This window comes from Physeter macrocephalus, chromosome 18 (assembly GCF_002837175.3).
Source record: "Physeter macrocephalus isolate SW-GA chromosome 18, ASM283717v5, whole genome shotgun sequence".
Classification (NCBI taxonomy): domain Eukaryota; kingdom Metazoa; phylum Chordata; class Mammalia; order Artiodactyla; family Physeteridae; genus Physeter; species Physeter macrocephalus.
Window position 1 is genome coordinate 66,585,077 of NC_041231.1, and position 15,954 is coordinate 66,601,030.

Consider the following 15,954-nt stretch of genomic DNA (forward strand, 5'->3'; position numbering starts at 1 on the left):
CAAAACCCAAATGCTTTGTTTTGCAACATACTGTATGGTGCAGAGAACCATTTGTGCTTGTGTGCTTACACACAAACACACACACACACACACACACACACACGCCAGGAATCTGACCATCTGAAAAGCAGTGTTTTAGATTTGGAGACGTGGGAAAGGAAATATCTAAGAATAATCTTTTAATGCAGCCTTTTGTATGATAAAATCAGCTATGCAACCCATCTACTATTATCAAATACATGAGGATATTATAGCAATGCATTTTCTATAATACTATGATTTCAGTAGCAAAGTAAAAACATGTTTCCTCTATTTACCGTAAAGAACAGAGAAGAAATAATGTTTTTCTTCCTGCTCTGTTAAGAACTTGTTTACATCATAATATGTACCGTTTGTAATGGAATAGGGAAGTCGACATAAAGAAAACATACACAGTGAAATCAAATTTTCTTAGATGACTATGACTAGAAATTTACAAAGCAGCTTGTTCCAAAATAAAGTCATCTAACTTAGTGTAGGGGTAACACTATCCATTGAGAAGATATGTTTTTCTGGGGAACAGAATTGCACATTTAATAGAGGACAGAATTGAGAGGATATTATGTAGAAAGTTCTATTTTTAAAGTACTGTGTTTTTTTTTTGAAGAGAGACTTTAAAAGGAACACATATCTAATATTCTCCTTCACAGCTAAAGTATACTTTAATAATCTCTCTTTAAATTTTCTTATTGAAATTTTAAATCCACATACTGCTCTTAGAATTGATTGAATTGATTTGTGACTAGCACTCACAGAAATATAATCTGTTCCAGAGCGAATGTGATGGTAGGAAAGAGGGAAGAACCATTTTCCAGGGAGGCTTTCACCCAGATCGCGTCTGCCTTTACGAAATTATGCACACAGATTAGCCCTGCACACTTACACCCTAGAAAGGTCAGTTAGTTGCAAAATAAATTGTTCGTCAGTAAACTCAGTCATAGGTTTATTTATTCTCATTTTCATTTATTTACTGTCATTCTACGACAGACTACAGTTTGCAGAAACCTTTCGTTTTCTTTTTCTAATTATATATATAATTACATTCATTGTGGGGCCATTAGAAAACAAAGACAAACAGAATTGAAATAAAATAAATTACCTATAGTCACACCACCCAGTGATCACTGCTGTTGGCATTTTGGTATATCATCCAAATTCTACCTTTTTTTTTTTAGAAAATGGGATTATGGTTCCATACACCATTATAATGTCCTGTAATCTGTTTCTTTCCCTTCACTATGCATTTACATAGCACTTATCATTCCATTTTACAGCTACACCTTAATTAATTTAAATTAGTCCCCATTACAGACATTTGGATGACTTTCAAATTTTTATTCATATAAAACATACTGTAATGAATCTATATATAAGGGGTGTGTTTCATGTGTGACACACATACACTCACCCATACATATTTATTTGTTTTTATTTCTTACCTAATTATTTACTTAGAATTTGTGAAATATTCCTAGGAAGTACTTTTTTGATAGGAATTTCTAGGATAATGGATATTGGAAATTAAGACTAATTACTAGTTAATTGTTCAACAGAAAAAACGTTTCAGGCTATTTTCCTACCAGTTTAAGTTTTCTTGTTTACCTTCAGTTCCAACAACACCTCCTTTCTGTCACTGATGTTTATCACAGTCTAATGCACATACAGAAAATTGCACAAATCATAAGCCCTCACGGTAGACTGAAGCCATCTTTCACCTCCCATGCTGGTACTGCTGAAAGAAATGATTGAAAAAGAAGGGTACACATTTATTAATATGGCTCATTTGTACTAATTACAAGTGGTATATATTTATTACAGATAATTGTTAACAATCTGGAAATACAAATGAGTTATACCAAATACAGGTACTCTCCTCTTTTATCTTCCATTTTCTTATCAGCATTTTTCCATACCATTATATATTCTTCAAAACCATTTAATTGTCTCATAAATGTTTTACATAACTTATTAACTATTTCCCTATTGTTGTACATTTCATTTACAGGCTTTTTTCTCACTGTTACAAATAATAATACAAAGAATAGTCATCCTTGAACTTGAGTCTATATTAACATTTCTGGCTATTTTCTTGGGCTAGCTTCCTAGAAATACAACCATTGGGACAACAATCCTTTACTTTCTCAATTTCTTGATAATGTCGAGTTGTGTAGAAATATTTTCAGAGAGTTGAAGAAAGTATGAGAAAATGGAGGGGTTTTTTGGTTTGTTTTCAGTCTCCTTTTAAAATTTTAATTTAATTTTTATTTTAAATTAGAGTATACTTGATTTATAATATTGTGTTAGTTTCAGGTGTACAGCAAAGTGATTCAGTTATACATATACATATATCCATTCATTTTCAGATTCTTTTCCCATGAAGGTTATTACAGAATATTGAGTAGAGTTCCCTGTGCTATACAGTAGGTCCCTGTTGGTTATCAATTTTATATATACCAGTGTGTATATGTTAATCCCAAACTCCTAATATATCTCCCCCGCCACTTTTCCTCTTTGGTAACCATAAGTTTGCTATTGAAGTCTGTGAGCCTGTTTCTGTTTTGTAAATAAGTTCATTTGTATCATTTTTTAGATTCCACATGTAAGTAATATCATATGATATTTGTCTTTCTCTGACTTACTTCACTTAGTATGATAATCTGTAGGTCCATCCATGTTGCTGCCAGTGGCATTGTTTCATTCTTTTTATGGCTGAGTAGTATTCCATTGTATATACGTACCACATCTTCAGAAAATGAAGTCTTTTGATTTGTCAATGGCTCTCTTCCGAATTCACACCCTTCCCCCCGGAACTGTTATAAGGATTAAATGCAACCAGGTGTGTAAAGTGTTTAGTGATGCAGTTAGCATTTAATTAGCACATAGTCAGTTAACTATTAATACCGAACAGTAGCACACAAATGTTATACCTGTTAAACTCTGTCTCATTCTAACTGTGTGAAGCATGGACCGTCACTTCCCTTCTCTAAGCCTCAGTTTCCTCATCAGTAAATGAGCATGAATTACTGCCCAATTACCATGATTTTGTGGAGTTTTCTCATATGTGAAGTATGTGGCGCAGTATCTGTGATGTAATAAGCCTTCAATCAATGTTCACTAATAGTATTTATTATTTCTCAGTCTACTGAAATTGAGAATTTCCTTATGTTTTTCCATTTCCTTATTTCCTTCTATGTACACACTCCCATTTCTATCTCAGTTTGAAATATACTACATGAAAATACGAATATAATCTGTCTCATTATGTGTGGTGAGGCAGGGAGGAGTGAAACGTGCAGGAAACCCTTTTCAAAGACGAGAGATGGTCTATGAAAGCATTAGTAATCTGTCACGTTAGCTTACTCACCCCCAACAGCAAGGTATCATGATATACATACCAATTTTGGCGTATAACTTCAGTGTATGAAAACACTGGGCTTTATTCATGCATGCCAATGATTCACTATCTGTGGTTTACAAAGCATGGTACGTTCACAGTACACATGAATGGCAAGTAGTTGGTACCACAACTCAATATATGGTAATTCTTTAGAGTGCTGGGTGGGTAGCATCTCAGAGCAAGATCTGAGCTCCCTGGAAAGAGTGCTGTGACCCACTAGTGACACTGGTCTGGCTGCTGGGGGAGAAGTAGCACATCACATGTGGATAATTACAATCCTCTGTTGGAGGGAATATTAGCTGAGAGGAACAAGTTGAAGGGAAAAATATTAGAAAAATGAGTATATTTGTAATATTTTATCCTACATGAATATTTGTCTTTTTCCTCATGAGTAACTTAAATCCCAAAATGAGTAATTTCCCTGTCAGAGATTTACTTGTTATTTTAATTCAAATGTAACACTATTACAGATTTCTAAAGAAAAATTTGGTCTTGGCAAAATAAGTAGATGTCATTTCAAAAAATAACATTGCCAAAATTCTTCTATATGTTCCTTAATACTTTACTAACTTCAATACCTAAAATTTTAGATTTCATTAAATATTTTGAAATCAGACATATATGGAAGATTATACATTTTGGAAAATGATTTCTTTGACTCCTTTTCTTATCACATTCTCAGTTTTGTTTGGAGAATAAGTTCTTACAGCACGAGAAAAAGTCGAGATGATACTTTCAGTTATCGTATCAGCATGATCTGGGCATCTAAGCACTATGCAAAATTAACAATGTTAACTCTCCTCGTAGCTCACCTGAGATTGTAGTACAGAGAGTGATAATGCTCGTGTTATATCTACAGCTAATTTGCAATTTTCCAGAAGAAGTGGTCACTCATATTTTATCCATTTTCCTCAGCCTTAAGTCCAAGTACACGTCTGGGAGCTCAAGCAGATGGAGCCCATAACCGCACTCACCAGGCTTTTCATAACCTGGGTCACTGTGTTAATAGCTTTGGTCATGAGCTTTGAGGAAAGTGGAAGCCAAAGTCACCTCCACCCTTTGAGTTCTGGATTCGTTTCATTTTATGGAGAATTAGCTCCCTGAGTTCTAGAGAGAATCGCTTCTCATTTGGCAATAGTGAACTACTTCTCAGTGACAGACAAAATGCATAGTAATATTAATTTCTAACACTAATCTCCATGAGCTAGAGAGATTTGTATGTATTCCAAGTCCCTGGCACATAGAACATGCTCAATAAACATGTTCAAGTCAAAGGAAGAATAATAAAAAATATACTGACTACATTGAACCACAGATGATGTGCTACACACCATTAGTAAAAGTTTCCTTATTTTAAAGGTAACAGAATATTTATTTTCATAATATAAAGCTATTTACTTACGTATTTGCTGTTTCTGGGTTGGAACCCAGTGGCAGTTCAATGCTTGACTTTAACTTGGTGGATTTACTTGGTGGATTTTGGTGTTACATCGCCATCTTGTGGTTATTGATCTGAAGCTATTTCCTTCAAAACAAAACCCAAATGCTTTGTTTTGCAACATACTGTATGGTGCAGAGAACCATTTGTGCTTGTGTGCTTACACACAAACACACACACACACACACACACACACACACACGCCAGGAATCTGACCATCTGAAAAGCAGTGTTTTAGATTTGGAGACGTGGGAAAGGAAATATCTAAGAATAATCTTTTAATGCAGCCTTTTGTATGATAAAATCAGCTATGCAACCCATCTACTATTATCAAATACATGAGGATATTATAGCAATGCATTTTCTATAATACTATGATTTCAGTAGCAAAGTAAAAACATGTTTCCTCTATTTACCGTAAAGAACAGAGAAGAAATAATGTTTTTCTTCCTGCTCTGTTAAGAACTTGTTTACATCATAATATGTACCGTTTGTAATGGAATAGGGAAGTCGACATAAAGAAAACATACACAGTGAAATCAAATTTTCTTAGATGACTATGACTAGAAATTTACAAAGCAGCTTGTTCCAAAATAAAGTCATCTAACTTAGTGTAGGGGTAACACTATCCATTGAGAAGATATGTTTTTCTGGGGAACAGAATTGCACATTTAATAGAGGACAGAATTGAGAGGATATTATGTAGAAAGTTCTATTTTTAAAGTACTGTGTTTTTTTTTTGAAGAGAGACTTTAAAAGGAACACATATCTAATATTCTCCTTCACAGCTAAAGTATACTTTAATAATCTCTCTTTAAATTTTCTTATTGAAATTTTAAATCCACATACTGCTCTTAGAATTGATTGAATTGATTTGTGACTAGCACTCACAGAAATATAATCTGTTCCAGAGCGAATGTGATGGTAGGAAAGAGGGAAGAACCATTTTCCAGGGAGGCTTTCACCCAGATCGCGTCTGCCTTTACGAAATTATGCACACAGATTAGCCCTGCACACTTACACCCTAGAAAGGTCAGTTAGTTGCAAAATAAATTGTTCGTCAGTAAACTCAGTCATAGGTTTATTTATTCTCATTTTCATTTATTTACTGTCATTCTACGACAGACTACAGTTTGCAGAAACCTTTCGTTTTCTTTTTCTAATTATATATATAATTACATTCATTGTGGGGCCATTAGAAAACAAAGACAAACAGAATTGAAATAAAATAAATTACCTATAGTCACACCACCCAGTGATCACTGCTGTTGGCATTTTGGTATATCATCCAAATTCTACCTTTTTTTTTTTAGAAAATGGGATTATGGTTCCATACACCATTATAATGTCCTGTAATCTGTTTCTTTCCCTTCACTATGCATTTACATAGCACTTATCATTCCATTTTACAGCTACACCTTAATTAATTTAAATTAGTCCCCATTACAGACATTTGGATGACTTTCAAATTTTTATTCATATAAAACATACTGTAATGAATCTATATATAAGGGGTGTGTTTCATGTGTGACACACATACACTCACCCATACATATTTATTTGTTTTTATTTCTTACCTAATTATTTACTTAGAATTTGTGAAATATTCCTAGGAAGTACTTTTTTGATAGGAATTTCTAGGATAATGGATATTGGAAATTAAGACTAATTACTAGTTAATTGTTCAACAGAAAAAACGTTTCAGGCTATTTTCCTACCAGTTTAAGTTTTCTTGTTTACCTTCAGTTCCAACAACACCTCCTTTCTGTCACTGATGTTTATCACAGTCTAATGCACATACAGAAAATTGCACAAATCATAAGCCCTCACGGTAGACTGAAGCCATCTTTCACCTCCCATGCTGGTACTGCTGACATTCACTACCTCATACTTTTGGGGGTGTTCTTTCAAAAACAGGTTTTCTTGAAAAGCTGATCCGTCCTGATTAACTCTTTTCTGCCCCAGGGTACAGAGCATCTCTAAATGAAAGCTCACTCATACCCACAGTTGATAAAGTCTGAGATGGATGAGAACATTCCCTCAGGGGTTCCCACACTTAATTACGCAAGAGAATCACCAGGGGGGAGCTTTAAAGAAATACCAATGCTTGACCCCATTCCCAGACAAAGATTCTGGGGAGAAGCTTGGCTGTTAGTTTTAAAAGGTCCCCGGGTGATTATAATTGGTAGGGACTGAGAACTACTGAAACCTCTTTCTCCTGGAGTGATAGATTCAATTCTACTGAACAGATAAATTTTGACCTATAGGTGAAGAATGCCTCTGCCTATCTGATGTCCTGGCAGACTTCCAGAGATGAGCTCAGTGTCTGAACCTTTGTCTTTTCCAACTACTGGACAATTCCACAGATTTCACTCCTAGAGCATAATTCTTTAAACTTACTATTTTGATTCACCACAAATGTAGACTGTCCAAAATGGATCAGTACTTTAGCTGGTCAGTTATTAACACCCAAATATGATTGAGCTTTGAGAGAGGTCGTGATAAAGGAAGAAGAGCCATTGCCACCTTCCCATGTTGAGTAGTATAATGAGGAGAAATGGAGGTACAGAAGCAAAAAAATTATATCTGTAAACTTTGCATTAGTCCCAAAAGCATCTATGGCTTTTGGACTATGGTTCTGCCCTTGGGAGCCTTGGTAAACATTCTAGGTCTCACCAGAGAAAATTCAGAACAGTAAAATTGTGCAGCCCCTTGAACCATAATGGAAAAGAACATAAAAAATAATGTGTCTGTGTGTGTGTATATATATATATATATATATATATATCTGTGTTTGTGTGTATGTATATGTATATACATACATATATACATATATATGAAACTGAATCACTTTGCTGTACAGCAGAAATTAACATGACATTGTAAGTCAACTATACTTCAATTAAAAAAATGTGCAGCCCCCTTGGCATGTCAAAGGAGATAGGAGCCACCTGAAGAGCTCCCAACAGCTAAATCTCAAACAACATGAGTGACAAGACATATAAAGGAATATTGGATTACAACCCAAAGTACTAAATAAATACCCATGAGTCTCTACTGATATAAACAAATGCTTGAAGAAATAAATAAATATGGGAGAATAGACAAATCTCTCATATGGGAAATTTCTAAATAATTTAGGTAGGTATTCTCCACTCCTTAGGTGTGAGCTGCACATAGTGACGTTTTTCCAAAAAGTACCATATGGAAAAGGGGGCATGGGGTCAAGGTGAACATCATCAGTTGTAAACCATATAGTATGCACCCTTGATATGATGTGTTAAGACTGGCACTTCCCCTGTGTTGCTCTCCTCACAAAACTTCAGGACTCCAGTCTAACCATGAGAAAACATCAGACATATCCACACTGAAAGACATTGTGCAAAACACATGATAAGTAACAATTCAAAATTGTCAAGGTCAGTGAGGACAAAGAACATCTGAGAAGGTGTCACAGCCACAGCAGGAGACAAGACTACTACATGTAAAGTGGTACCCAGATGAGTTCCTGGAAAGGAAAAGGACATTAGCTTTTAAACTAAGGAAATCTGAATCGTGTGTGGATTTTAGTTAATAATAACATATTATATGTGTTCGTTAGTTGTGACAAATATACCATAATGATGTAAGATGTGAACAATAGGGGAAGTTGTGTGTAATGTATGGAAATGCTGTGCACTTTCTTCCCAAATTTTCTGAAAATTTAAAACTATTCTAAAATAAAAAGTTTATCAAAAAAGTAAAGGAAAAAGAAAGAAAGTGTGATTCCCCAGAGCAGCAGTGAGAACAGCATCTGGGATCTTGTTAAAAATTCAAATTCTCAGGGTCCAGCCCAGACCTCCAGAATCAGAAACTCTGGGGATGTAGCAGCCATTTGTGATTCTGCTTCTGTGACTGAGAACTGCTGATCTAGCAGATTGGCCAAGGGCTCTGTTTCCCAGCACTTCTCGTTTTAGATGAGGTCATGTTACTTTTTCTTCAATGTCCAGGAGTGAAGAGTCAGATTAGCCTCTTGGTGGCTTCTGATTTCCCAATTGTCCCTTTCCAAAGAGGGCTGCTCTGCTTGCCTCTCTTCTTATGTTATTCAAATCTGATCCCCAGGGTCCCTTTCAGACACTTTTGTGCTCATGTCTTTCACAACTTTTCCAGTCCACAGAGATCTCCACCTTGGATATCCCCAGACTCATAACATGAACCAACTTGCATGTTTCCAGAGGCCACAAATCACAGCAGAATGTGAATTCTCTGGAGACACAGGTGACCTTGGGCCAAATGTGTGATCCCTCTGTACTTGAGTTTCTTCATCTGTGATTCGGGGATGATGGAAGAGTATCTACCTCCTGGGTTTTTGTGGGAATTGTGAGTTAGTATCATAAGGTATTAATAATAATATCCAGCACTTAGTGAGGACCCAGTAAATGTGAGCTGCTACAATTGTTAGTGGTGGATGTCGTGCCTCTTAAATGTCTCTTCACTTCTCCCAAAACAGCAGGGATTTGTGCACAAAATAAAGTAATTGCTCAATAAAGATTGGGTGAATTGAGTGAATACGTTGAGCCCACAAAATACAAATTCAAACATAAGGACAGCTCTCCACCACTCCCCCTTCTGTCTTCTAAGGCACCTTAATTTTGAGTCAGGATGTTGGAAATCTTTCCTGTTGGTTATATAAAGTTTTTAGACTAAAGCTCAAAATTAAGTTGGAAAATACACCCCATGTGTGTATTTATCTTACTTCAGTCTTCATCCCCTACCTTTGTTCTGCTATCAATGAAAACACCATTTCAATTTTGATCTAAGATTATTCTCATTCCCGAGATCCTCAGCAGAGTGTCTGTTAGCCTAAAAGATGAGATTAGTCAGAAAAGAAATTAGCACCTCGGGGACTGTTCTAGCAGCAGGTGGGTAAGTGAATAGGTTGGAATCATGGTTCAGATTTTCCTTATTTACTCTTTGGAACAGGTTAAATAGACATGCAACAAGGGTTTACATGCCATAAAGGGACAAACCTTGGGTGTTTGGGTTTGTTTTCCAGATGGGGATTAATGTGGTGGATTCTGCAGTATCCGGATTAGGTGGTTGCCCTTATGCAAAAGGTGCTTCTGGGAACGTAGCCACTGAGGATTTGATCTACATGCTTAATGGCCTGGGGGTCAAGACAGTAAGTTAACTTAGCATATTTTAATATTCATACATTCCTTGCAGATTCAAATTGGAATGCTTCTTGGATTTGGGAAGCAACTTTGAGGTCAAGTTTTACTACACTTTTGCTCTTTGCTAAAATGCATAGTTGGAAAATACAATAAAGAATTGTTGGGGGTGGTTATAAAGTAACTTATTGCTATAGTTAGATCACCAATAATGCTACCATTTCACATTTTTATGGTGCTTCATGACCTCCAAAGTCCTTTTTCATCTAGTATCCAGTTTGATTTCACACACTTTGCGAATTTGAGCCTGTCTTTGCTATTATGATTATTGTTTTTGCTGTTTTGTTTTCCTTGGAGGAAAACTAAGATCTTGATTTTCTCATGGAGACAAGTAGGGCTTCTGGAAGAGAGCCCAGGGCACTTTTAAAATGGCCAGTTGAGGACCAGAGCTTAGTAATACTTAGCATGTGAGCAAGAATACTCTCTTTACAAGTGTTACCTGAAAAAGTCACATGCTCTATAATAGCCCACCAAAATTAGTACCTTGTTTTGCCACATGCTTGTTAAAATGGCCTACCAGTCTCTAAGGCAGACTTTCTTTCTTTCTTTTTTTTTTTTTTTTTTTTTTTTGTGGTACACAGGCCTGTCACTGCTGTGGCTTCTCCCTTTGCGGAGCACAGGTTCCGGACGCACAGGCTCAGCGGCCATGGCTCATGGGGCCAGCTGCTCCGTGGCATGTGGGATCTTCCCGGACCTGGGCACGAACCCGTGTCCCCTGCATCAGCAGGCAGACTCTCAACCACTGCGCCACCAGGGAAGCCCAGATTTTCTTTTTTTTAAGGATAAAATATAAAAGACAAAAAACTGTTCACAGATTATCAGAAGTTCAAAATGTAAAAGCATCACCTGGATTGGAGAAGGGAATTGTCCTCTCCATCTCTCCTCTCTCTCCTCTTCCCTCACTCTACTGAGCGATGCTCCTGCAGCAGCCAGCTTGTCTGCAGTCTCCTTCCCTGCGGCATTTGGTTTCTCACCTCCACCCCTTGCTCCTGCTTTTACCACCCCTTGGAATAGCCTTACTGCCCATACTCGATTTCACCTGGAAAGTGAGGCACCACCATCCTCAAAAACGCACCTTCTAGCATCTCCCTGCTGATTCCCCAGGCCCACACTGCTGGGTTCCTCTCCTCCGTGTTTCCAGACTACCTTTGTGTCTTCCTCTGAACCTACCACAAGGTTGTAGAACCATCTTCTTTCTATGTCTAGGTCCCCCTGCAGGCAGAAATATAGTATGACAGCTGATTCACACGTGCCTGTTGCCTAGAGACTCTCAATAATGTTCAGTGAAAGATTGATACCACTTGGCACTAAACACCAGGACCCTCTCTTCTCTGGTTAGAAATAGCTATTACAAAGTAGCCTGATTGTTTCCATCATTTCCATTAGAAATGTATGACCGTGACAGAAGTAGAAATCCTTTCTTTTCTTAAAATTTATTTTATTGTAGTATAGTTTACCTGCAATGTTGTGTTAATTTCTACTGTAAAGCAAAGTGATTCAGTTATATATATATATTCTTTTTAATATTCTTTTTCATTATGGTTTATCACAGGATATTGAATACATTTCCCTGTGCTATACAGTAGGGCTTTTTTGTTTTCTCCATCCGGTATATAATAGTTTGCATCTGCTGATCCCAAACTCCCAATTCATAGAAATCCTTTCTTGAAGATTTAAAGACTTGGTTGAACTCAGCTGAGTCAACATATGAACTCTGCTTCATATGTGTCAGGCCATGCGGGTCCAAATGCAAATAAGCCATGTCTCCATTCCTAAGAATTTCACAGTTCAAGGACAGTTGTTACATTGGATATCAGCCAACAAGCCAAGATTCTCTGTAAAACCTGTATCACTATGTCTCCCATGCCTAGTCAACTACCAAGAGCTACTGCTTCAACTTCTAAAATATTTTGGTTGTTTGTTCCTTCCTTACTATCCTTGCTTAGCTACATTAGCACAAGTTCTTATTTCTTTCCTGGATAGTCATCCTCCACACTGGTCTGCTGGCTTCAGACTGCCTTTAAATTCATCCTCCATGCTACCATAAAAGATTTTATCTAAAATACAAATATGGGGCTTCCCTGGTGGCACAGTGGTTGAGAATCCGCCTGCCAATGCAGGGGACACGGGTTCGTGCCCCGGTCCGGAAAGATCCCACATGCCGCGGAGCGGCTAGGCCCGTGAGCCATGACTGCTGAGCCTGCATGTCCGGAGCCTGTGCTCCACAATGGGAGAGGCCACAGCAGTGAGAGGCCCACGTACCACAAAAAAAAAAAAAAAAAAGAATATGCCTTGCTCCTACTTGGGTACTCATCAGTGGATTCCCATTTCCTGAAAAGCAAGGCTGTGTTCTACACCTTTTATACCTTTTCCAGTCACCTCTGCCCATTACTTTCCACATATCCCATGGTATTTTTCAGATGTCTCGTACTCTTCTCTGCTGACAGTGCCTCATTCCTCTTACTTCTTCTCAAGGACTCATACTGTCCGTACAACCCTCAGGTCAGGATTTACCTTCCGGGCACCCTTCCCTGACACACTCCTCTCCATTTGTTTCCGTACCCTTTTCCTCAGTGGGTTGACTACACTGCGGCTCTGCCCTCACGATCATCCGAGCATGTCTCTCTCTCAGTGACTTTAGTGGAAGTACTGGATTTCCTTTTTAGGGCTCCATATTGCTTGCTTGACCACAGGCACCCTCAAGACAGAAACCATATTCTGCGAGAAGTTCTTGAAACCCCAGAATGTATCATAGTACATGAGACATATTTAAGCACCTGGTTTAAGTGCTAAAAGATTTAAGAATAAATGCAACATTATTTCATAAAGGTGTCTGTTCATTAAATAAAACGGTAGAGGAAGGCCAAAACAGAATCCTTTGGTATGATACCAACCAATCTCACTGCGTAATTGCTATAAACGGAATTACTGGAAAGCAAAGAAGAATGCTGGTGACTAAAATCTTATTATCTTTTATTAGATGTAATTCAGAAATGAAAGACACACATGTAGCTTATTATTTACAAAATTTACATATTACCAGATTAAGGATATAAAACCAAAATGTGCCTAACAGATACTCCACCCAAAACCATTACCATGACAAAACCAAAGCACATGTTAGTACCCTAAAAACAACTTCATAATAAAAAGAAACAGTGAAAATTACTTACCTGTCAATTTACAAAATATTTTTGATGATTTTTAAACAGAAGTAAACTACAAAGAAAACAGTGCCCTAAAAGTTTCTAGAGAGAAGTAACTACCTATATTAAAATGATCTCTTTTTGGTCACTTGCATGAAAAGCCCCAATGAGTATTTATACTTGTCTGTTTTAAGAAAATGACAAACTTACATAAATTTAAAAAAACTACACCTCAATAGCAAGGGAGCCTGAGTCTGTTTGATTTTAAGTCCCTGTTATTTCTAGTCTGAGTTGAGGGAGGACATAGGAGCTTACGAAATACTACATGGGGCAAATCTCTGGTTAATCCACCTAACACTGTGCGCCCGTTCCACCCTCCTCCCGCCCAGTGACAGCACAGGTGCAGGGTGGAAACCTCGATGGTGATCTTTGGCTCCACCAAGCCCAAGATGACGAGCCTGCCTTGAACTTGGCCTTCATACCCAACTGTCGATCTGTCATCCATAGATTTACCAAAGCCTTTGTTGATCCTACTTATGCTTTCAGACAGTACAACATCTCAGGCAAACAAGTTCCAGATGTGTACTAAATACTACTTCATTTTATTGGACTACCTCCTTCAATTTCATGCCAGTAAGAGTGTTTCTGAACATGGTTAAAAATTATACATTCATCTTTCCCATATTTCCTACAGCTTTATCAGGTTTGTTTCTTTATATACTAAGATATACTAAGAGGGCTTTTTTTTCCCCCTAAGTCCTTATCTTTGAACTCCTCCAAACGTTTATCATTTTAATTGCCCTTCACTGATACTTTGTAGAGTCTTTCTGGTTCCACTGTCGTCCTTTGTAGAGTTTAGGTATCAGCATGAATTACACTGAGTTATGCAGGTGTGGCTAGCCTATGTTTTTATACTAGGGTAAGATTCAAGATATGTTTTAATAAAGCAGAAAAATCTAAATCTACGTAATTCATGGAGATAAATGGCGCCTCCCCATCAATAATGAACAGCATTTTGTTTAGTAATTTTAAATGGTTAAGTTACTACTAATATAATTAAAAGGAATCTGTTTTGTCTTCTTTCTCCTTAAACCCCTTTCCCACCTGGTATCACTGTCATCTTTGTCTCACCAGGGTGTGAATCTTTACAAAGTGATGGAAGCTGGTGACTTCATCTGCAAAGCTGTGAATAAAACTACAAACTCTAAAGTAGCACAAGCCTCATTCAACGCTTGACTTGAATGCATTTGTGAGTTAAGACTGAGAAGCTCCATTTCAGCTACAGATACTCGTCTGAAAATCATTACTACCAACTTGTTCTGAAATGTGAAGTAATAGACAAGAGTGGGGGGAAAAAAGAGATAGTTTGAAAAAGAGTGGGCTTGATAGATTACGAAATTGACGGGAAGATATACCAGTCATCAGGTGAATTGCAAGCTGAGGCTAAATAATAAAATTTGTGGACATGCTTTGAACTTGGAGAAAAGTCTACTCTTTTGCTCTTATAGAAATAACTTTTTAATTTAGTCGACGTGAAAATTGACTTCAGATTTCCCTAAGTATCAAAAACTGTGTTAATACTTAATCAAGCTGGCTTAGCACAGCGTACATATCATCAGTAGTTTATGAGCTCCTGCATGGTGTGCAAAGTGTGTGGCCTCCGTACTATACATTATGTGCCTCTGGATCTCAACTTCCCATCTGCCAAGTCAGTTAAATTATGGACCAAGTGCCAAATATCCATCTGACCCTACATAATTTTTAACGATAAAACTTTTATATTTCAAGTATGCTAACATCTGTTAATTATTTCAGTGGCTTTATCTTGTTCCAAGAGGCTGTGGTCAGTGACAAGATGCCACACCCTGGAAACATATTACCTTCCGTCTTTGTCACATGCATCCAGTTTACTTTGCTTTCCCTCTCATCAGCTGTACTGAAAACCAGGAGCGTGTTACTCGGCTATTGAGAAATAAGAGGTACAACTTTCATCCCAATGTCTAAGTTGCAGTGATGAGAATAGAGTGATACGTGTACTTTTATCATTTTCAGCTCACTTCCAAATTGTCCAAGAAATGTCACTGTGATCCTAAGACTATTAAGGCAGTTATTAAAATTCATGAAAAAAAAAACTTTTCCATTGATTCACTTTGATTAAATCACATCTGTTTGGGGAGGGGTTGACTTTTTATGGTTATTTTTAATGTTGAAGTGGCTGAAATTTTATCTTTTGTAATAGCATTGCCAGAAATAGCAAAAATTAATATATCAAAGTTGAGAAGAGGCACAGGATGGCTATGTTAAGAAAGAAACATTTCTGTAACCTATGCAGATCATATGGGGACAGTATTATTCCATGTGGATCTGAATCGTCAGTTTTATTATTTATGTAGACTTCTCCAACGATACTGGGTGATCTTATCTTTGAATAAATTTGAATAGAATTTGAAATATAAAAGTGAGCATTGTGGGCTTTCTATTAAATATTCATCAAAACCACAGAAATAAAAAGAAATTCAGGAAAATAAGAGAAGTACTGATTATAACTACGTTAACTTTAAAGATACACAATCATAAGAAAAGGATCACAAGGGAAGCGTATTGGAAATTGATGAAAACTAAGTTCCTATGGATAAGGCTAACGCTCAGGTCGTGATGGGTGACGGAGCAGGAGCTTGTCATCAGAACTGAATGACTCTTTGCACTTGGGTTAGTGCTGGGGCA

General features: G+C 37.1%; 1 protein-coding gene across 1 annotated transcript in view; it reads left to right on the forward strand.

Annotated features, from left to right (window-relative positions):
- Positions 1 to 15,625, forward strand: part of HMGCLL1 (3-hydroxy-3-methylglutaryl-CoA lyase like 1) — a 145,829-nt gene extending 130,204 nt beyond the window's left edge. Inside the window, exons 8-9 of the mRNA XM_024122045.2 lie at positions 9,910 to 10,035; positions 14,365 to 15,625. Coding sequence (XP_023977813.1) covers positions 9,910 to 10,035; positions 14,365 to 14,466 — 228 coding nt within the window. The 3' untranslated portion in view covers positions 14,467 to 15,625. The remainder of the gene's footprint in view (positions 1 to 9,909; positions 10,036 to 14,364) is intronic.
- The last annotated feature ends 329 nt before the right edge of the window (positions 15,626 to 15,954 follow it).